Below are 23,078 nucleotides of genomic sequence, written 5' to 3' on the forward strand. Positions count from 1 at the left end.
CAACCACTGAACAATGTCACAAAGCTGGTCCTCTTACAAGGTTGCCCTTGATTTTTTTTTCCCCAGAGAGGTTCTTAATGACCCAAGTTTCCATCATTTTTGAAGTTTGAATAGCTTATTGCGGTCCTTTTGTTTATACCTAACAGATAATGCTCCAGGCACAAAGCTTTCAAGTCTTTAACACAGACTGGTATCAAGGGGCTGTGGCCAGCTCTCTAGCTGCATAGGTCAGTTCACTTCAGGGGTTAGTTGAGTCAGGGTCACAGTTGAAACTGGAAGCCCTCCCCCTCATTCTGCCCTTCTGACTGCCTAACCTGTACGCGTTTTATGTCACTTTTACTCTCCGTGCTAAGGGGTTTGTTTATTGGGACTTGCAGTATCTTGGAACAGCATCATTAAGTCAGGATAGAATAAGTTTTTAGAGTATTCTGTTTGTTTAAAAACTCAACAGTCTGACCAGCTAATTCACTCTGGGAGTATCCACTATACACTTACCTAAAACAAATAGCAAAGTTACAGTATGGGCTACCTGCTTAAAAATGTTTTGAGGTGTCAGGCCTGATCCACAACAACAGTGATATTAAGATTTACCCAGCTAATCTGAAGATTTGAAAATTCAAAGTCATTAGAATGGGACAAGTTGAACAACAGCATTTACATTTTTATTCCTCGCAATTTTCATAATGAATTTTATGGGTGTCAGTTGCTGACCAAGATTTCACTTTTTTTGTTCCTGGAATATGGACAGCACAGGCAATACCAACATTTGTTGCCCATCCATAAGTGACCTTAAAGTCGCTGAGTCACTGTTTTTTGATCACCACAGCCTAACTAAAACCAAATTTTGTTAAGGAGGAGGTTCCAAGTTTTATTCCCATGAAACAACTTGGGTGATATGTATTTAAGATGGTGAGGCACTCAGAGCAAGACGTATGGTGGTGACATTGCCAATTGCTATGCTTGTCCTTTTGGGGGGGTAGAAGCAATAGTTTAGTACATCCTGTCAAAATAAAAACCTTTGGCGAGTTCCTGAGTGCATCTTGTTGATGGTACATATTGCTTCCTCTGTGCAGTGGTATAGAGAAAAGGAATGTTTGAGGTACTGATCAAGCAGGCTGCACGCTATGGATGTTCAGACTCAAGTGTTGCTGACGATAATACTCTTCCCTTTCCTGGTTGAGTTTATGATATCTTGCTTAACTTGTGACTTGTAGATAATGGAAAGGCTTTGGGGAGTAAGGAGAGTTACTCAGCATAAAAGTAATCTGTCTGTGACCCGCTCTTGTAGTGTGCATATTTGTATGGCTGATCAAGTTGTTTTTAGCCAGTTCTGATCTGCAGGATGCTGCCGATGGGGTGCCATTGTACATCAAGAAGAGAAGATTAATTTTCTCATGTTGAAGATGATCATTGCTTGGCAATTGTGGGGCATAGATTTTCCATGTCATTTATCAGCCTAAACTTGAAGGTTGATCAGGTTTTCCTTAATATTAATATGGGCTGCATCAGTAGGAGGATACATGAATAGCACTGAATACATTGCAATCATTAGCTGGCGTCGTGGAGGCAAGGGATGCTCTAAGAAGCTCCTGCAGCAAAGTCCTGGGGCCAAGATGTTTGGTCTCCACCTTTCTTTGGGCATGATTTTAGCCAGCAGATATTCCTCGCCAATTCAGACTTCCATTCGTACCTTGATGTCAAGAAACTTTTCACGTCACCACTGAAATTCAGCACTATTTTTGGACCAAGGCTACAATGAAGTCTGGAGCTGAGTGGTCATGGTGGAACTGAAATGGACCAGCAATGAACAACTACACAAATGCTACTTGAGAGCATGGTCAACAAAACCTTCCATCACTTCACCGATAGGGTGGTAGTTGATTAGTTGCAAGTGCTGTAGCTACTGGCTAGAGGCGCAGCTAGTTCTGGAGCACAAATCTTCAGCATTATTGACAGAATGTGTTGATCTCTGTTGACTGTGCCCAATGCCTTCAGCTGTTTCTCGATATCACGTGGTGAATACTGATTTGTCTGAAGACCAGTATCTGTGATAATGGAGACCTCAGAAGGATGTAGAGATGGATCATTCATTGTATACTTCTGTTTGAAAACAATTGCAAATTATTCTGCCTTCACTAACGTGGAGCTCCGCAATGGTCTCTGGTTACATGCTTAGCTACACTCTTCATTGGACTAGGAATTGTCCCCCAGTTTCGTGATGGCGAAATGAGGGATAGGTTAAGTCATAAGGTCAAATTGTCATGTCCTGTTGCAGGTAATGATACACAGTGCTCACGGAATCACAGTTCTGAGCTATGTTTGTTCTGAATTCACCCCATTTCGCATAGTGTTAGTGGCACACATCATGGTAGTGGATGCGCAATGTGAAGACCTTTCTTAATTAACATGTAAATTATCTGGATTAAACTTTGTGCTATGCTACCCTTAGTTTTATTGATTCCCTAATACATATTTGCCAACTTAAATTGTGAACATTAGCTACCTGGCTACAAAGGACATGACAGTTCCGCCTCATCCAAAAGAGGAGGCTTCTCTTCTTAATCATGGGAATTGCAGCCAAATCTAGTAATACAATGCCTCAACTGCTTGCTTTAAAACTTAACCTCAAGCTGGCATGGTTCATGACTTCCAGGTAAATATAAAATCTCAGTATTTTATACATAGAGCACAGCACATAAGCAGTTTTATGCATGACAAGCTAGAAGTGGAGACAAAGATTGCAAACAATAGGTCTTCAATAGAAACAAAATGCTGCAGCTTTGTTATTTAAGGATATCAAACTAAGATGCTGTTCACAATATTTGTAGGGGAATGAGTGTGAGCTGTGTACTATGTTGATTTTTACTCTTATAACATTTGCTTTTGTATTGCAAGGTCATAGCTCTTATGTACTAAAAGGGAACATATCATTAATGTGCAAAACACATGGGGAAAATTATTATACTTGAGCTATTTGTCTAAGTACTTGAGATTTCCAAATTTTACTTACAGATGCACTTCTATACAACTTTAAAACAGCACAGTAACCTCGATTATTCTCGAAATGTGATTACAAACAAAGTTTATTTTCAAACAATATAAAACACTAGCAAACAATCGATTTGCAGTGATTGTCAATGGCAATATGATCAGTAATTTCATACCATAAAGTGCATTTTATTCTAAATTGCCAGCTTTTTATATTGATAATCAGTCCACTAGCATACCACAAATTATTATACAATTCTACTGGAAGTTTTAAAATCTAATACAGCTTCATAAGTGATGCGACTTTTATGTCTGTTTGCATTAAACTATGAACCCCAAATAATGTGCTGATTAATCACCAAAGGATTGTTTTCAGCTGTACTGCTACATAATATTTTGATTTGAAACAAAATATCTGGAAAAAAGTAGTGAATACTGCCACACTGCTATCACTACAATTCAGTCAGGCTCTTGCTTGCTTATTGAAGTGATTAACTTCACATTTTACACATTAGTTAACTTATCTCCAGTGCATTGCTGCTTGAAACTTAAAAATGCACTATATTTTGATTTGCTACCCTTTAGAATTAGAACCAGTGTATCAATGAAGCATGTGTTGTATTGCATTCATAAAGTTGAGAGCTATATCTGGTCCAACATTTTCAGTATGCATTTACTAACATACAAGTATCCTTTACTGCACTTGGTAGTAAAATGGAGTTCAAATGAAATCCATATGGCAATACAACCATCAGTTTTGATCATTTTAACATTTTGTATTAAGTAGTCTATTGCCACTACCTGACCTGTTCATCAAGTACAGGATTGTCCATGGCACAAAATTCTGAACAGGATCCATGTGTACCTATGAAACCAGTCTGTAGGAGATGTTGTTGTAATTAGGGCAATCTGGTTTCTTCTATGAGATACCTAATTTCTCCACAGTGGCACGAGTGTCTAAAGTCTCGAGTCTACGTCGGCACAAAACCACCAAGCACTGGAAATCCAAAATCCAGATCAACAAAAATTTAAAGGAAAAGTGCACATTAGGCACAAGCAAGATGGAGGTACCTTGCATTTCAAGAGGTCCCTTGCATCAATTTGGACACACTTGGGTCTTCCTATGTGCTTATTCTGGAAGGAAATAAGCTCAACTAAGTAAACTGTTGGATTCAAATAAATGGCTATCTGCACACAGGATCTTTTATTCAGTGCACAACATTAGACTTAGATCAACAAGAAAAATTGCTTTCCAAAATGGAAAACAAGATAAAACATGATAATTTGCAAGTCATCCAGCATATTAAACTTCCATTTGTTTACACAAATTTGACCTGTTGGCGTACTAAATTAAATGCTGTGAGAATGTTTCAGGCAAACTACAATCTTATAGTAAATCTGGGAGATTTCATTTAATAACTGCATTCACAGTGATGAAAACATAAGGCTGCCAAACAGGCTCAACATCAATTATTTAGTAAATGACATTATTTCCTAACATCTTTTTGATTATACAGATGCATCGATAGCCACATAATTTCATTTAAACAGGTACAACCACTATTCCTTCCAGAATCTAAATTTACCAGGTGGTCCAATGTTCTTATAACTTCAGTATCTAGCACATATGTTAAAGAACTACTAGAAGGATGCTTCTTCATAACATGTTACAAGTACTTAATACCAAACTGCAATTTGACATGGAAGTCTATGATTATGGAACAGACTCCAGAACCTTTGCCAAATATTCTTAGGGAGAACAGTCAATTAATCATTTTAGTTAATGTCTATTAGTAGCACCAAGATATATTACAAATCAACTTCAAATTACACAATTATTCATGACTCATCATATAGTCATCACTATACAGGATCTTTCAGAGATGAAAATTAATTTTTTTTAATGTACAAATTGTATCAAATAGTTTAAAAAACAGCAGTTATAACAAACAAAAATTAGTCAGCTTGTCACCTCCAATATAAGAAATATTGGCAACTTGAAAACAAAAAAAAAAGATCAGCGACTTTGGTTTACAAAGGTTTTGTGTGATTAGTTACTGTTCGTCCTTGTCTGGGGAACGGACATACAGGGACAGACTGATAACAGCCACTAACAACGTAACCAAGGCAGTTAATAGTTGCTGAAACCAGATGCAACGGTTGATCTGCTCTTCCAGTCGCCTATTGGACACCATTAATTTAGTCATCTGTAAAACAAAAATTTAGTATCAAAGTTAAAATACCACCAATTGACCAAAATGTACATTATTACAATTTGAATGCAAATAAGGTCACACATAATGCGTCAGCTTACAAGCTATAAGTACACTCAATCAACAGAACTTTCAACAAATCTGCTGCTTCCTCAAACAAAAGTCTGAACACTTTAATGAAACAATTGCAATAGGTTACATAACACCACTATACCCGGAAGGTGCAGTAAATATTATACTAACTTATCAAGTCTAAATTTAGCTTCTGGTGCCTTGACAACACTACACCAAACAACTTTATATTGGCAATCTTTGTCAGCAGTGTTAGGAAAGTATACACAGCCAGAATGAAGATAGGTATTTGAGAGGTTGAGACAAAAAACACATTACCAGAGTAGGAAGTAATTTACTCTACAACTGACCGTAGGGTGTGCTTGAAGGTTACACTAAAATTAAAAGCAAAACATATCCCTAATTGTTGAAAGGATGCAAAACCATTTATACTTACACAGTGCTGTCAAAGGTAAAGAAGGATCCCAAGGTGTGTCAGATAAAGGAAAACTGAGCCAGAAGGGGAATTTAAGGTATAACTGATGGTTTGGTCAAGGGTGCCCCTTGAACAACAGTTTATAAATGGTATAAGGGAGTCAAGTAAGCTTGGTTGACTGTGTGGTTGGTGTGCAATGCAGAGTGATGCCAATTGCGCAAGTTCATTTACTGCAGTGGCTGGGGTTACCATGAAGGCTCTGCTCAACCTTATCCCTCACTTGAGGCAATGTGATCCCAAGGTGAAACCACCATAAGTTAGTCTCAAATGAGATTGGGAGTACGGCACCTTTATACATGGGATAACTTGTGAACACTCCATTCTAGTTATGCCATGAAATCTGTATTTCCCTTTATATTTCTATTACATAACGAATCTGGGGCTACACTGGCAAGGTTGCGTGGAGGGAATAAACAACACTGGCATGTTTCTTATACAAGATGGATAAATAACTAATGAAGATCATTTTTTGTATATCTTGACTTCTGAAAGCAATGGAGAAATTCAACAGAACTGGCATTCCAGTGAAATGAGCAGATCACATTTGACAGAGTTTGCCACTGTTAAGGGGCTTAAGACTACAAAATCAGATTCAATCTATTCTATAATACTTCAGGCACAGGGATAAAAATCATATTCGACACTGATATTTAAATTGGTTATAATAGATCATGATGGTTTCAAAGCATGTTCATTTGAAGTGCAAGTACCAAAAACTACTGAGTAATGAATTCATGTTCAGTTGAATGGAACTTTTAAAGGCAGTATCAGAAGAATAATTATAAACAAATACTTAAGTACTAGCACATTACTAATATGGCACTAGCTGGCACAGGCTGAGTTCCACCAAGACCCTCCCTCAAAACACTCAGCCTTGCCCCTCTGGCCACACAAACCAGCAACTCAAACCTTATTTTCCTTCCTAGAGTACTTCAGTCTGTTGTCACCTGCCAAATATGTGCCCATTTTCCCCATGATTCCACAACATTGAAACAGTCTCCAAAGTCACAGATTGCGGCAAATTATTTCTCCTCCTCCTCCTCAACAAATCTCCAGTCTTTGGTACAGTTGACTATTCTATTCCCCTGTAATACCTCACTTAATCTACCTGGGTGGAATAGCACTTGCCTGGTGCTGTGCCTACCTATGAATTCTTAACTCGAAAATCTCTTCCTGGTCTCACAGCATTAGAATCAATATTTAGACTTGGAGATGAGTTGCAAACTTCTCAACATGAAGTGAATGCATATCACATTTCCTTTGTATGATGTCCACATCCAGCTCTCTCTCTTGACTTTCCATGCCTCCGACTTGTCATATACAGACTTTCAAACTGCACCCTTTGACTTGAGCTCTTGCGAAAATCTTTGCTACCCTTATCTCAACCCTCATCAACTGTGATCACTGATTTTCAGCGTTCCAATATTAACTTGATAAAAACATTTTCATTCTTATTATCAAATCACTGTATCTACTCATCCAGGCCAACCTCTGACTGCCCCAGCCCCAACCCCACCATCTTCCGAGTTGCTCCAATTCTGACCCTTTGCTTATTCCAGATTTCATCTCCTCAGCCACTGCTGAATAGCCCTTTAGCTCCCCAGGGCCCTAGTTATGAAATTCCCTCACTAATCCTTGCAATTTCTCTCCTTACTTCATGAAGTTATCTTTTGCTCATCCACTTTCCTTATGTGTCAAAGTTTAGTTGATAACACTCCTAGAAAATGCCTTGGCATTTTATGTTAAAGGAGCAATATTAACGTAACACGTTGTCAAAACAACTTGTAAATTCTGCATATACAACTATTAGAAAAGAACATGAGGCATACTATTATTGGGCAAACAGTGAAATTGGTTGAAAGTTGATTAAATTTGCAAGGAAGATTTAGTGTGCAAAAGGTCTTATTTTCTTCGTTTAAGCTTGCTAATGGTTTTTCTTTTAGTTTAGTGACAAGACATGAGCCCTAAAATTCCATCACCTGGGATATAAATAAAAGTATTCTGGGTGAGAACGGAATCAATTCATGCCACAACTTTTTATCCACCATGACAGACATACAAATGAGGGAATTACACAATTTTCATCACAGTTACATATGACACATGGGATGGTACTGATTCTGTCAGGCCAGCGCTCATGAGGTCCATGGGGAGATGATTAAAATGGGGATTTTTAGCAATGCACTCAAAACAAAAGGGAGACAATAGGGACTGCAGATGCTAGCAACACCAGTTGATAAAAGCAGTCCTGAAGAAGGGTCCTGCGAAATTCATTGACTCTTGCTCCTGAAATGCTGTGCCTTTTCCAGCGCCACACTTTAATCAACTCTCATTCAAAACAAAAGCACATCACACTGTTGTACATTACAGGAGTCATAACATTGCATCCAGAGGTGATGGTAGGCCCTGGGCAATTGATCCCTAGCTTCTCAGGCTTCACTACAGCTTACTGTAAGCAGAACATTTTGTTAACAGGTGTTTTAGAATTTATTTCAACAGGTATTTCATTTAATAACATGAAATTTAATCATTGAAAGTACTATATTCCAACTTAGGCAGTACAGGTATAATCTTCTTTCTGCTAAACAAGTCCCCACAGTTTTAACTCCAGTTTAAATATTGATTCCTATGGGAATTACATTTTGCTTCTAACATTTTGTGACTGCAGAACAATGAACAGACAAAATATTTTAAATTAGTCCAATATTCTATTTCTACTCTGCCTATCCAAGTCAATTATAACAATTAATCCCTACCCTTTGCACTGTAATGTTTAATCTGCTTACTGCTTCCTTATTTATCACAATATTGCAAAAATAACTCTACAAAATGTTAATTTCTATCATGAAAAGAATTGTTGCAAAGTTTAAAATTACAACCAGGGAAAATGGATCCAAAAAAGCACAATTATGTTGACTAAGTTTCTTTCCACGCACATTTGGTTGAAAGGCAAAAATGACGTTCCCGTGGCATAATTGACCAGCTGCTAATTAATGTCAACTGATCAATTCACCTTAAATGCTTTAGTTCCTCTAATAAATAGAATTTTACTTCTATTCTACAAGCAAAAATATCCCATACTCTACCACAGTAGATCACTAAAGCGATTGCAACCTAAACTGTATAGAAACATAAATGTATTCAACTGGTTATTGAACCGTATTGTAGACCGGTCCATGTATTGAATTAAATTGTACAGTGGTTCACACTGGATGAGTGGTCCCATTTGCCTGCTGCAAGCTCTAAGATAGCTGCAACCACTGTGAAGTTTTGCATATTTCCCTACCCTTCTCCTGCCTCCAGCTCTGTTCTCACAGGTCGTCTCCCCATCACCATTTCAGAGAAGTTGTAATAATGTTCAAGTGCCAAAGTGGAATCAAAGTAGAAAAAAATTAAGAAGCTATGTACAGTATAAGAAATAAGAGGAAAATATAACTTTGGTATTGGAGGGGTGAGGATCTATCATTTCAAATCTTGCCTTGCATCAACACAGCTGGTAACAGCTTTCCCCGGCAGGGTCCCAGATGTTAAACTTCAGGTTTTCTAAAATAGCAGTTCCTTAACAGCAGAACAACATTGTACCACAAATGTAAACATGACGGTTATTATCCAGGGATCAAAACTAGTAAGATGATACCCAGCAGCTGGCAAAATTTCTTTTAAGATGTCCATATGCACTGTTTTCTCTTCCACTTGCTGCCTTTTTCGTAGACCCAGCATGACATTATCCTTGAAATTATCCAAATTATTAAAATGATGCAGAACACCAATGCCACCCAGATATCACAATTTAAAATGATATTTAAACCTCAAGGCATGTGCACCTGTTTGATGGGCTGCAAAGAATTAATTGAGCAACATAAACTGCAGTAGCATTCTCTTGAAAATGAAAGTCAAGTTATGGTTCAATCATATGGAGGAGTAAGAGTCTACATTCAAACTACAGATCTACATTCTCTCTTCAGATGTTGATTTGTGTCCTGCTGCACACTTTCAACATTGTTATTAGTTCCCAATCACAGCATGTGCAATCTGCCCAAATATGTATTAAATCATATGCCTGAGAGGACAATAAAGATGTGTACGAATACAGTCTATTTCAATCTTCAGTTTCAAGGCACAAGTGCATTTTTTCCCCCTCAAAAAGACCTGGATATTAAAACCAGAATTTAATTCTGCTAATATATTAGACTGATCTAAGCTTTCACCAGAGATTAAAGCTCAGAAAGAATGACGTAAAATACAACAGTCCTTGGTCGGTGCCCTTGGGCAAACTAAACAGAATTTTGTCATAGATGGAAAGGGAAAAAGGGGAGAAGGGATTGAGAATCTGAATGAGAGAAATGCTCTAAACAAATACCAGAAACATTCAGCACCTTGTGCACTTCAGTTCTTTTTGTTATTCTTTCACAGGAAATGGATATTCCTAGTCTAGTGTACATTCACTGCTCATCCTTAACTGCCCTTAAGATGGTGGTCCTGGGTTGCCTTAGAGAACTGCCACAATTCATGTAAAGCAGGGATACCCACAGTTGTTAAGAAGGGAGTTTCAGGATTTTGGCCTAATGAAGAATGATGATATGGTTCCAAGTCAGTGTGGTGTGCAACTTCAAGGGGAACTTGCAGGTGGTGTTTGCATGTATCTGGTGTCCTTGACCTTCTAAAATGGTAGAGGTCCAAGATTTAAAGGGTGCTGAGGAAGCATCTTGGCAAGTTACACAGAGAGAGCTGTAAGCATGGAAACAGACCCTTTGGGACAACACGTCCATACCAAGCAGACATCCTAAAATAATGTAGTCACAGTTGCCAGCAGTTGGCGCATATCCCTCCAACCCCTTCCTATTCATATACCCATCTAGATGCCTTTTAAATGTTACAATTGTACCAGGATCCAACACTGCCTCTGACCGCTCGTTCCATACAGGCACCACGCTCTTACGTCCCTTTCATATCTTTCCCCTCTCACTTTAAACCTATGCCCTCTAGTTTTGGACTCCCCACTCCAAGTAAAAGACTTTGGCTATTCATCCTATCCATGCCCCTCAGGATTTTATAAACCTCTACGGTCATGGATATAGGTTTGCTCACTAAGCTGAAAAGTTCATTTCCAGACATTTCGTTACCTTACTAGGTAACATCTTCAGTGGACCTCATGCGAAGCAACACTGAAAACTCCTGCTTTCTATTTATATGTTTGGGTTTCTTTGGGTTGGGGATGTCATTTCCTGTGGTGATGTTATTTCCTGTGAAGTCACTTCCGGTTCCTTTTCTCAGGGGGTGGTAGATGGGGTCTAACTCGATGTGTTTATTGATTATTCCAGTTGGAATGCCATGTTTCTAGGAATTCTCGTGTGTGTCTTTGTTTGGTTTGTCCTAGGTTGGATGGTCAACCCACAGTTTCTGACACTCCAGGGTAAATAGCCCCAGCCTATTCAGCCTTTCCCTACAGCTCAAATCCTCCAACCCTGACAACATCCTTGTAAATCTTTTCTGAACTCTTCCAAATTTCACAACATCCTTCTTCCTATAGCTGGGAGATCAGAACTGCATGCAGTATTCCGAAAGTGCTAACATTCCATCACCCAAAGTGTAGTGGGATTCTGGAAAACTCAAAAAGCTGTGGACTCCAGTTCAACTGAAAATGTTAAAATTGAGATTGATAATTTGTTTCTCAAACAAAAATATAATAATGCATCATAATAAAAGATTTCCAGTATAGAGAAAAGCTCTTTGGCCCATCATGGCAATCAAAAACAAACTATTCTAATCCATTTTACAGCAATTAGCCCCAGCCTTGTATGCCTTGGCATTGCAAATGCCCATCTAAATACTACTTAATGTGCGAGAGTTTCTTATTCCACTACACTTACAGGTTCCCACCACCCTCTGCATGAAAAGTATTTCATCACATCTCCTCTAAATCTTATGCCCTTCACCTTAAATTACAGAACTGAGACAAGCCAATGCAGTTAAAGATATCAATTAGATTATGACTAAATTGCAAGTGAACAAACAGGAGGAGGAATGGCACACTGCTGTTCCTATGTATGACAGAATATGAACGAGAGCATGCATGTAAAGACAAATGACAAGATCATAAATTGGTAAAGACTGAATCTTTGCAATTGCATTAGCAGAAGTCTGTCATCAACAAAAAGCAAACACAGCCTGTGGTAGAAAATGTGTAAGTTTTAGATCAGTTTCATATATACAGAATTAAGCATTAAGCTAACTCTATTTTACATAAAGGATTAGTTCAAAACGATTGCTTACCTACCTTTGAATGTAAATCCTCTTGGCTGGAACTAACTGCAAATCCCTTAAAGGAATTCTCTTTGGCAACAGCCTTATGACTTTCTACAACACGGCACCTTAATCTGCAAAGTGCAAAGAACAGTCTGTAAATGAACAACATTAATATTTAAAGTGTCAATTGAGATTTGGGATACTTTGCGAACAGGTATACTCTTTAAAAACTGATAGTGAACAGAATGTTGCAAAGTAGAAAAATCTATATTAAAAAAAAAGGTGCAGTCACAACAGTGTTTCTTTCATATTAACCAAAAGATAATGTATACAATGCATGCACAGAAAAGCCAGAATTACAAAATACAGCAGTGTCAACTATTTGCATTATGATAAGCTAACAATATTTCCATCACCTCAAATTTTTAAAAAATTATTTACAGGATGACAAAAGTTGAATGTGCTGTATGATTTGGTAGGAATTGCACACATTAATTGATGGCATTTTAACTGAAATCAAAAAGCACCACCTACTGTTGAAAATCTACTCTCAGAGAGGTGGTCAAGTGCATAATGTATTAAAATGTGGCTAAAGGAAATTAGCAAAACAACAGTTACCCAATAAATAACGTGGCACAGAGATTTAAATGGTATATTGTCTGGATTAAAATATAGCTAATTTCCATTCCATATAAGCTTTCAGTCTACTTTAAAATATTAATGATTTCCATACTTAGGAATCATTTCATGGTTCAACTCATTTATACCAGGAATAGAAATTTCTGTTTAGAGCTGGCTGATGTTTGGATATTTGATTACCTAGATGTCTGGTCTACTGCTATTGTGACTTTAACTGTCCCTTTCAATCTCAAGACACCCGTATATGAAAATGTCACCAACAACAGGGCTCTTTGATCTAATGCAATAGTTTCCAGTTGACATTACTTTTTTAAAAAAATAAGTAGTGAAGAAAATGAAGTATAGCTGGAAGAGGAGTTGATCAGGACTCTTAAATACAATCCTAAATCTTTAAACACCACTAGCTGAATTTAGGGGGTCTGGATTATCTTTAAATTGCAGGTTTAAATTGCATGGTTTTAATTCTCCTTAAATATTATAAACACATTGGCTGTTATAGAGCCATACAACATGGTAAGATTGTCCATGTTGACCAAGTTTCCTAAACTAAACTAGTCCTACTCGACTGTGTCTGGCCCATATCCCTCTAAACCTTTTCTGTTTATGAAGCTATCCAAATGTCTTTCAACTGCTGTAACTGCACCTGCATCTACCACTTCCTCTGGCAGGTCATGTCACATACAAACTATCCTGTGTGAGAAAAAGTTGCCCCTCAGGTCCCTCTTAAATCTTTCTCCTCTCACTTTAAAAATATGCCCTCTGGCTTTGAACTCCCCCACCCTAGGGAAAATACTGTTGCTATTCACCTTATCTACACCACTCATGATTTTATAAACCTCCATAAAAGGTCCCTCAAGCCCCCTATGCTCCAGTGGAAAAAGTCCTAGCCTATCCAGCCCATTTCTATAACTCAAACCCTCCACTCCTGGCTATAACCTGGTAAATGTTTTCTGAGCTCTCTCCAATTTAATAATATCCTTCCTGGAGCAGGGTGACCAAAACTTTATACAGTACTTCAAAAGTGGCCTCACCAATGTCCTGTACAAGCTCAATATGTCATTTCAACTCCTACACTCAATAGTCTGAGCAATGAAGGCAAGCATGCTAAATACCTACTAAACAAACCTGTCTACCTGAGATGCAATTTTCAAAGAACGATGTACCTGAACCCCTATGTCTCTGTTTGAAAGCACTACTCAGGGCCTTTCCATTAACTGTTTAACTCCTGCTCCTATTTGTTTTATCAAAATGCAATACCGTGCGTTTATCCCAACTAACCTCCATTTGCCACTCCTCAGCCCATTGGCCCAACTGATCAAGATTCCTTTGTAATCTTAGATAACTTTCTACTGTCAACCATTAAATGAACAAGTGAAACAGTGAATATCTCGTGGGAAAAATTACATAAATAGATAATATGATTGCCTATTAATATACTCGGCCAACAGGGTGAATTAGTGGAGGGGTCTTCTGTCATCTTGTGCTGTAATTTGAAAGACCCAATCGAAATTGTGTGGATTGTCTTTATATAATTTTTCTGGATTTTCTGACACTGGAGCAGAAGATGGGAATGCCCACTGAAATCTTGGGTAAAAGCCTTTTTCCATTGTTAGTTAGTAGCATTAATGAATTCAAATGATTTTGGCTACTACAGGGTGTTTACACCCAGAAAACTAGAAGGCTGGGTTTATTGTGAATGACAACACCAAGCGATGCAGCAACAGCCCACCTGCACAAACACAGCTCAGCAGTGGAACAGCAGCTGCCTGGAACAATATAATGCTGTCTATATAATCAATCACAGTGCAGGGCAAAGTCAAACCCCAGTGCCAGCTCTCTGAAATCAATAGACATTTCGCCTCCTGCTGCAATGAGATTTAAAATATTCAATACATATTTCAGAACTGTGAAAGAAGTTCTTACTAGGTTGGTTTGAGAAAGAAATACCTTGTTAGGTTAGACCTTAACTGTTTGCCCTGTCCCAGTGCTACAAATACTGACTGGGAAGGAACTGGGCTCACACCATGGGCTGCTTGTGCACAAGTAATCTGTCTGATTAATGGGTTTCTGCTGTCTGTGTTGTAAAGTAAATGTTTCACTGCCTACAAGATGCTCTCTTTTTAACGGAAGGAAAACTTACAGTTTAACAGACTGTACACTTGCAATGCATCCTGGTAAAGGTGACAGCATCAGGATAATGTGCGCGCATCAGTGGTCGTTTTATGTGTCATGCAGGAATTTTGAGTAATCTTTCTATAATCTGGATAATAACGCCACATGAATTAGCTTTCCAAATGAACAACATGACATGTAAAGTTCCAGATAGTTCATTATCTGATCTTAAGTCATCTGAATGACATACTCTGATCTCCAATTCACAATAGAAATCTGGTGCAACTAGTATTAATAATTTTCCAACTATAAAGTGCCAACATATTTTAGGATATATTAAAAACTTCAAGAAGTTACTGAATGTGGTAACATATGACCTTTTGCACAGCAATTTGGAACTCAAAACCAAGTGAATTGCATAATAGGCATCACAGACCACTGGGTGATTGAGTGCACACGTTCCCTCAACAAAATCGAGCAACTGCTCATGCGCCACACAGCCTGAACCAGGAAATGCTAAATTAGAATGGTGACTTTAATGTTAAATGAGTTACATACAGGAAAACAGCAGAGGGGAAGAAACAAAATGAAATGAGAGAATGTAAACAACTTTTATTTCCATTTCTGACAGCTATTTTTAAAGAAATGACATTCAACAGTTACAAGTGTTATCTTTCAGTGCTGGAGGAGCTACAAGTAAAAATTAAGACTAATCACACCATTAGGAATGATATTAAACTTTTTGCAACAACTTTGATGCAAATCGATGATCTAAACAGAAGCATCATGCCATTCAAGATATTTGGATGAGACAGCCAGATGATAAGACGTCACAACTTGTGTATTTATGGAACAGCAACCTGGAGAAATATTTTGGCATTTGAATTCAATTGTGCACCTGTTTTATGCAGCAAGTGATTAGTATTGAAGAAAAATGAACAGATTCAACAGTAGTTTTCAGGCAGAGCCTGAACAAAGAAAAAACGCTGATGAAGGAGAACAACATTGCAAGGATATAGGGAAATGAAAGCAAGTGGAAATGACTGGATTGTACCTGTGACTGCAACTGAATGAAACAAATGGTTTTTGTTCCTTTCTGCACTATGCCATAAAACCAATGAAAATCTGGGCTCACAAAATTGCTACCTGACTTGCACATCAATAGCAGGGAGTGGGCTTGCCTTTCCATTATTCATACAATAAATGCATCTCCATGGTTATCTTAAATTGAGATTCCAAATTTCAACACTGCTTTCATTCCAATAGATTCAGTTTACTCTCACTGCTGTGACATCCCAACAGTCTTGAATGTCACTATAATTTAAATACAGATTGCTGTTTTTAATTGCACTTTCTACCGTGAAGTAGGTTCACATCGAAGCATATTCTTCACATAATAAACCATTTATTTGAACAGTCACACACAAATACAATTTAGTAGAAGTGTCATGCCTTACTAGAGGATAAATTGATTGTGCTGAATGATTACCAAGGTATACAATGGTTTGTTCCTGATATTTTAAAGCTGGATACTTTTGAAATGAGAAATAGAATTATCCGAAACTCTGAATTAAATAATTTAAGTAATGCAGCAAAAATAATTTGTGCTTAAGTCCTGAATGATCAAATCATTTAAATTAAAGGCATATTGAATTTACTTGAGTGATAGAAGCTGTAGTTTTGACTAATTGATTAAATGTAATGCAAATGCTTTCACCCAGTGACAAACATACTGTTGTCAGTTCAGCCAGAGTCAGAAATTTGAAAATCAAATTTAGAATTAGAATCAAGATTATTGTACTCATGAGTGCAGTGGAAAGTTTACAAAGTCGCCACTTACTACGCTATCTTAGGCATGAAGGCACCTAGGTACAAAATCTTAGGAATAAATCATGTAATTAGACAAATAAAAAGATCAGCATTTTACTTGTATCCAGGCCACGCCAGGCCTCACCTCCAGATGGCGCTGAACTCAACCTGGGGCTATTTGGTCTCACTGTCACCTCAGGGCCTCACTCTAAGCCATGCTGGGCTCACACTCCCCACGATGGCTCAGTTCCAACGCACTGGGCTCACTTTCTTTTGTGCTGCACAAACTCCCTTTCCAAAAAATGTCAATAGTTTAAAGAAAAAGTGAAAAGAAGAAAAAAAGTAAAAGCAAGTGAGCTCTGGCCATGCTGTGATGCTACTCCATCACCATCTTAGAGACCAGACCATCCCTACACAAAGCGTATTCCAACACTGATTTAACCAGCTGCAAATACATGCAAGCTCATCAACCAATTTCTTATACAGGTTTATTTCATTTGCACCAGGGATAGCTGGCAGTTAAATTACAGTTTGAGAGCTGCTTTTGGAATCCTTATTAAATTAGCAGTAATGTAGCAATCTGTTTTGAAAAATAAAATCATCCTGGTAGTGCACAAAAACCTAATGACAATTTGCCTCAGACCAGCCACTGATACTACACCACTGAGCAGAAGACTTTTTTTCTTTTAATAGGGTGTGGGTGGATAGCATATATTGTCCATCCGAAGTTGCTTTCAAGAAAGTGGTGATGAGCTGCCTTCTTGAACTGATGTAGTCCATGTGCTCTGGGTAAATGCAAATGCCACTCGGGAAGGAATTCCAGAATTTGACCCAGTGAGTGTGAAGGAATGGCAATATATTTCCAAGTCAGGACAGTAAGTAGCTTGGAGGAAAACTTGCAGGCGGTAGTACTCTCATGTATCTGCTGCTCTTGTCCTTTTACACGGAAGTGGTGCAAGATGCTGTCTAAGGATCTTTGGTGAATTTCTGCAGTGCATCTTTGTAGATCGTACACTGCTGTTACTGGGCATCAGAGTTGGAGAGAGTACATGCTTGTGAGTGAAGTGTCAATCAAGCAGGCTACTTTGTTCTGGATGGTGTCAAGCTTCTTAATTTATGAATTGCAGCTGCACTCATTAAGGAAAGGGAATGGGGAGTATTCCATTACATTCCTAACTTATGCCTAGTGGATGCTGGACTGGCTTTGGGGAGTCAGGTTGAGAGTTACTTGCCAAAATATTCTTAGTCTCTGACCTGCTCTTGTAGCCACTGTGTTTATGTGGCAAGCTCAGTTGAGCTTCTAGTCAATGGTAGCCCCCAGAATGTTGTTAATTGGGGATTACAGATGATAACACCATTGAATGTCAAGGGGTATTGGTTAGATTGTATATTACTGGAAATGCTCATTGCCTGGCATGAATGTTACTTGTCTGTTTAAATCTGTATAGGGCTTGTTGCATTTAAACATGGATTGCTTCAGTTTCTGAAGAGTCACAAATGGCGCTGAACATTGTGCAATCATTGGTGAACTGCTGACCTTATGATGGAGGGAAGATCATTGACAAAGCAGCCGAAGATGATTGTGCTTAAGACACTATCCTGAGAAACTCCTGCAGAGACATCTTCGGATTGAGATGACTGACCTCGAACAACCACAATCATTAATTCCTATGTGCCAGGTAAGACTCCAACCAGTGGAGGTTTTGCCAGCTGATACCTACTAAATCCAGTTTTGCTACAGCTGCTTGATGCCACAGTCAATCAAATCAGGCCTTTCAAGGGTTGTCATGCTCACCTCACACCTGGAATTCTGTCCACGTTTGAACCAAGACTATATTGAGGTCTGGGGCTGAGTGGCCCTGGCAACCTAAAGCAGGCGTTACTGAGGAGGATATTGCTGAGCAGGTGCTGCTTGACAGCACTACTACCAACACCTTCCATCATTTTACTGATGATCAAGTGTAGATTAATGGGGCAGTAATTGGTTGGACTGAATTTGTCCTGCTTTTTCTGGGATGTACCTGAGCAATGTCCACATTGTTGAGTATATGTCAATGTTACAGCTCTACTGGAATAGGCTGGCTAGTGAGGAGAGAAGTTCTGGTGCACAATTTCTTCAGTACTATTGCTAGAATGTTTTCAGGGCCCATAGCTTTTGTAGCATCTAGTGCCTCTAACCATTTCATAATATCAAATAGAGTAAACAGAATTGCTGAGCATTGGCATCTGTGATGCTGGGGATCAATGGAGGAGGCTGAGATAGATCATTGGCACGTCTGCCTGGTGCAAATGCTTTAGCCTTATCTTTTACATTAATGTTCGAGGCTCTTGCATCATTGGGTGGCCTCGTGGCTAGCCCTGCTGCCTCACAGCACCAGGGTGGCAGGTTTGATTCCACCCTCGGGTGACTATCTGTGTGCTGTTTGCACGTTTTCCTGTGTAGATTTCCTCCTAGAGTCCAAAGATGTGCAGGTTAGGTGGATTGACCATGCTAAATTGACCATAGTGTTCAGGGTTGTGCAGACTAGGTGGTTAATGCTGTGCTACAGGAATGGGGTGCGTCTGGGTGAGATGTTCTTCAGAAGATCAGTGCAGACTCGATGGACTGAATAGCCTGCTTCGATAGTGTAGGATTCTATGATTCTAAAGTTGAGGTATTTGTGGAGCCTCCTCCTCCAGTGAATTCTTTAATTATCCACCACTATTCCTGACTGGATTGTCAATGTTAACATGCGACTTCATTTCAAGGTCTGTGCTGTCATCACTCATCAATACTGCTATGGACAAATGCATTTATGGCAGTGAAATGAGGTCAACTTATTTTCTCCCCCTCAGAGTCATAGAGATGTACAACACGGAAACAGACCAGTCAGTCCAACCCGTCCATGCCGACCACATATCCCAACGCAATCTAGTTGCATCTGCCAGCACCCAGCCCATATCCCTCGACACCCTTCCTATTCATATACCCATCCAAATGATTTTTAAATGTTGCAATTGTACCAGCCTCCACCACTTCATCTGGTAGCTCATTCCATATTCGTATCACCCTGTGTGGAAAGGCTGCCCCATAGGTCTCTTTTATATCGTTCCCCCCTCACCCTAAACCTATGCCCTCTAGTTCTGGACTCCTCCACTCCAGGGAAAAGACTTTGTCTATTTACCCTATCCATGCCCCTCATAGTTTTGTAAACGTCTATAAGGTCACCCCTCAGCCTCTGATGCTCCAGGGAAAACAGCCCCAGCCTGTTCAGCCTCTCCCTATAGCTCAAATCCCCCAACCCTGGCAACATCCTTGTAAATTTATCTGAATCCTTTCAAGTTTCACAACATCCTGCCGATAGGAAGACGTCCAGAATTGCACGCAATATTCCAACAGTGGCCTAACCAATGTCCTGTATAGCCGCAACGTGACCTCCCAACTCCTGTAATCAATACTCTGACCAATAAAGGAAAGCATACCAAACACCACCTTCACTATCCTATCTAACTGCGACTCCACTTTCAAGGAGCTATGAATCTGCACTCCAAAGTCTCTTTGTTCAGCAACACCCTCTAGGACCTTACTATTAAGTGTGAAAATCCTGCTAAGATTTGCTTTCCCAAAATGCAGCACCTCGCATTTATCTGAATTAAACTCCATCTGCCACTTCTCAGCCCATTGGCCCGTCTGATCAAGATCCTGTTGTAATCGGAGATAACCTTCTTCGCTGTCCACTACACCTCCAAATTTGGTGTCATCTGCAAACTTACTATTATACCTCTTATGCACGCATCCAAATCATTTATGTAAATGACAAAGTTGAGGACCCAGCACTGACCACAGGTCTCCACTCTGAAAAACAACCCTCTGTTGTCTGCTGGTTCCCTCATTACCTGCTGCAAACTCAATCTAGCAGTTAAACCCTTTAGGACTTGATTATCTCGATCAATAGAGCCACGCTTGGGGGTGGAAATTCAAATCCCTCATGGAGTACAGTTTGCACCCTTGCTTCCCCCCCAAGTGTAGTTCAATGTGGAGGAGTACTGAATCATTAGCTGAGGGTGGACAGTACGTGGTAATCAGCAGGAACTTTCCTTGCCTATAAATTAACATGAAGCTATAAGACTTCATGGTGTCTGGAGTCAATGTTGAGGACTCCCAGGGCAACTCCCTCTTGCATGTGTATCACTGTGCCAGGTTTGACCTGGTGGTGGGACAGAACATATCCATGGATGGTGCTAGAGGTGTCTGGAACACTGTCAGTCAGGTATGATTCTGAGAGTATGACTACATTAGGCTGTTGCTTGACTAGTCTGTGAGGAGAAAGTGAGGACTGCAGATGCTGGAGATCAGAGCTGAAAATGTGTTGCTGGAAAAGCGCAGCAGGTCAGGCAGCATCCAAGGAACAGGAGAATCGACGTTTCGGGCATAAGCCCTTCTTCAGGAATGAGGAAAGTGTGTCCAGCAGGCTAAGATAAAAGGTAGGGAGGAGGGACTTGGGGGAGGGGCGTTGGAAATGTGATTGGTGGAAGGAGGTCAAGGTGAGGGTGATAGGCCGGAGTGGGGTAGGGGCGGAGAGGTCAGGAAGAAGATTGCAGGTTAGGAAGGTGGTGCTGAGTTCGAGGGTTGGGACAGAGACAAGGTGGGGGGAGGGGAAATGAGGAAACTGGAGAAATCGGAGTTCATCCCTTGTGGTTGGAGGGTTCTTAGGCGGAAGATGAGGCGCTCTTCCTCCAACCGTCGTGTTGCTATGGTCTGGCGATGGAGGAGTCCAAGGACCTGCATGCCCTTGGAGGAGTAGGAGAAAGAGTTGAAGTGTTGAGCTACGGGGTGGTAGGGTTGGTTGGTCCGGGTGTCCCAGAGGTATTCTCTGAAACGTTCCGCAAGTAGGCGGCCTGTCTCTCCAATATAGAGGAGGCCACATCGGATGCAGCGGATGCAATAGATGATGTGTGTGGTGGTGCAGGTGAATTTGTGGCGGATATGGAAGTATCCCTTGGGGCCTTGGAGGGAAGTAAGGGGGGAGGTGTGGGCGCAAGTTTTGCATTTCTTGTTGCAGGGAAAGGTGCCGGGAGTGGAGGTTGGGTTGGTGGGGGGTGTGGACCTGACGAGAGAGTCACGGAGGGAGTGGTCTTTCAGGAACACTTATCGGGGAGGGAAGGGAAATATATCCCTGGTGGTGGGATCCGTTTGGAGGTGGCGGAAATGACGGCAGATGATACGCTGTACATGGAGGTTGGTGGGGTGGTAGGTGAGGACCAGTGGGGTTCTGTCCTGGTGGCGGTTGGAGGGGCAGGGCTCAAGGGTGGAGAAGCGGGAAGTGGAAGAGATGCGGTGGAGGGCATCGTCGACTACATCTGGGGGGAAATTGCGGTCCTTGAAGAAGGAGGCCATCTGGGTTGTACGGTTTTGGAACTGGTCCTCCTGGGAGCAGATGCGGCGGAGACGAAGGAATTGGGAATATGGGATGGCGTTTTTACAGGAGGCAGGGTGGGAGGAGGTGTAGTCTAGGTAGCTGTGGGAGTCAGTCGGTTTATAGTAAACGTCCGTGTTGATTCAGTCGCCAAAGATGGAAATGGAAAGGTCTAGGAAGGGGAGGGAGGAGTCTGAGACGGTCCAGGTGAATTTGAGGTCGGGGTGGAAGGTGTTGGTAAAGTGGACGAACTGTTCAACCTCCATGTGGGAGCACGAGGCAGCACCGATACAGTCATTGATGTAGCGGAGGAAAAAGGTGGGGGATGGTGCCAGTGTAGCTGCGGAAGATGGACTGTTCTACATATCCTACGAAGAGGCAGGCATAGCTGGGGCCCATGGCTACTCCACTGGTTTGGAGGAAGTGGGAGGATTGGAAAGAGAAGTTGTTCAGGATGAGGACCAGTTCAGTCAGTCGAAGGAGGGTGTCAGTGGAAGGGGACTGGTTAGTACGGCGGGAAAGGAAGAAGCGGAGGGCTTCGAGTCCTTCGTGATGGGGGATGGAGGTGTACAGGGACTGGATGTCCATGGTGAAGATAAGGTGTTGGGGACCGGGGAAGCGAACATCATGGAGGTGGTGGAGGGCGTGGGTGGTGTCCCGAACGTAGGTGGAGAGTTCTTGGACTAAGGGGGACAGGACCGTGTTGAGGTATGCAGAGATGAGTTCGGTGGGGCAGGAGCAGGCTGAGACAATGGGTCGGCCGGGGCAGTCAGGTTTGTGGATTTTGGGCAGGAGGTAGAAACGGGCGGTGCGGGGTTGTGGGACTATGAGGTTGGAGGCGGTGGATGGGAGATCCCGAGGTGATGAGGTTATGGATGGCCTGGGAGATGATGGTTTGGTGGTGGGAGGTGGGGTCATGGTCAAGGGAGCAGTAGGAGGAGGTGTCCGTGAGCTGGCGTTGAGCCTCAGCGGTGTAAAGGTCGGTGCGCCAAACTACTACCACGCCTACCTTGTCTGCTGGTTTGATCGAGAGGTTGGGGTTGGAACAGAGGGAGTGGAGGGCTGCACGTTCAGAGGGTGAGAGGTTGGAGTGGGTGAGAGAGGTGGAGAAGTTTAGGCGGTTAATGT

General features: G+C 40.8%; 1 protein-coding gene across 4 annotated transcripts in view; it reads right to left on the reverse strand.

Annotated features, from left to right (window-relative positions):
- Positions 1 to 3,065: 3,065 nt before the first annotated feature.
- The window catches only part of mospd2 (motile sperm domain containing 2), an 84,242-nt gene continuing 64,229 nt past the window's right edge, over positions 3,066 to 23,078 (reverse strand). For 3 of the 4 annotated variants that reach the window (XM_072584839.1, XM_072584838.1, XM_072584836.1), the window contains exons 14-15: positions 12,026 to 12,125; positions 3,066 to 5,195 (exon numbers count right to left, since the gene is read on the reverse strand). In XM_072584839.1, the coding sequence (XP_072440940.1) occupies positions 5,043 to 5,195; positions 12,026 to 12,125 (253 nt within the window). In that variant the 3' untranslated portion in view covers positions 3,066 to 5,042. Of the gene's footprint in view, positions 5,196 to 12,021; positions 12,126 to 23,078 lie in introns of all 4 variants that reach the window. The other variant, XM_072584837.1, reaches the window with a different exon arrangement.

This window comes from Chiloscyllium punctatum, chromosome 15, assembly GCF_047496795.1.
Source record: "Chiloscyllium punctatum isolate Juve2018m chromosome 15, sChiPun1.3, whole genome shotgun sequence".
NCBI classification, from domain to species: Eukaryota; Metazoa; Chordata; class Chondrichthyes; order Orectolobiformes; family Hemiscylliidae; genus Chiloscyllium; species Chiloscyllium punctatum.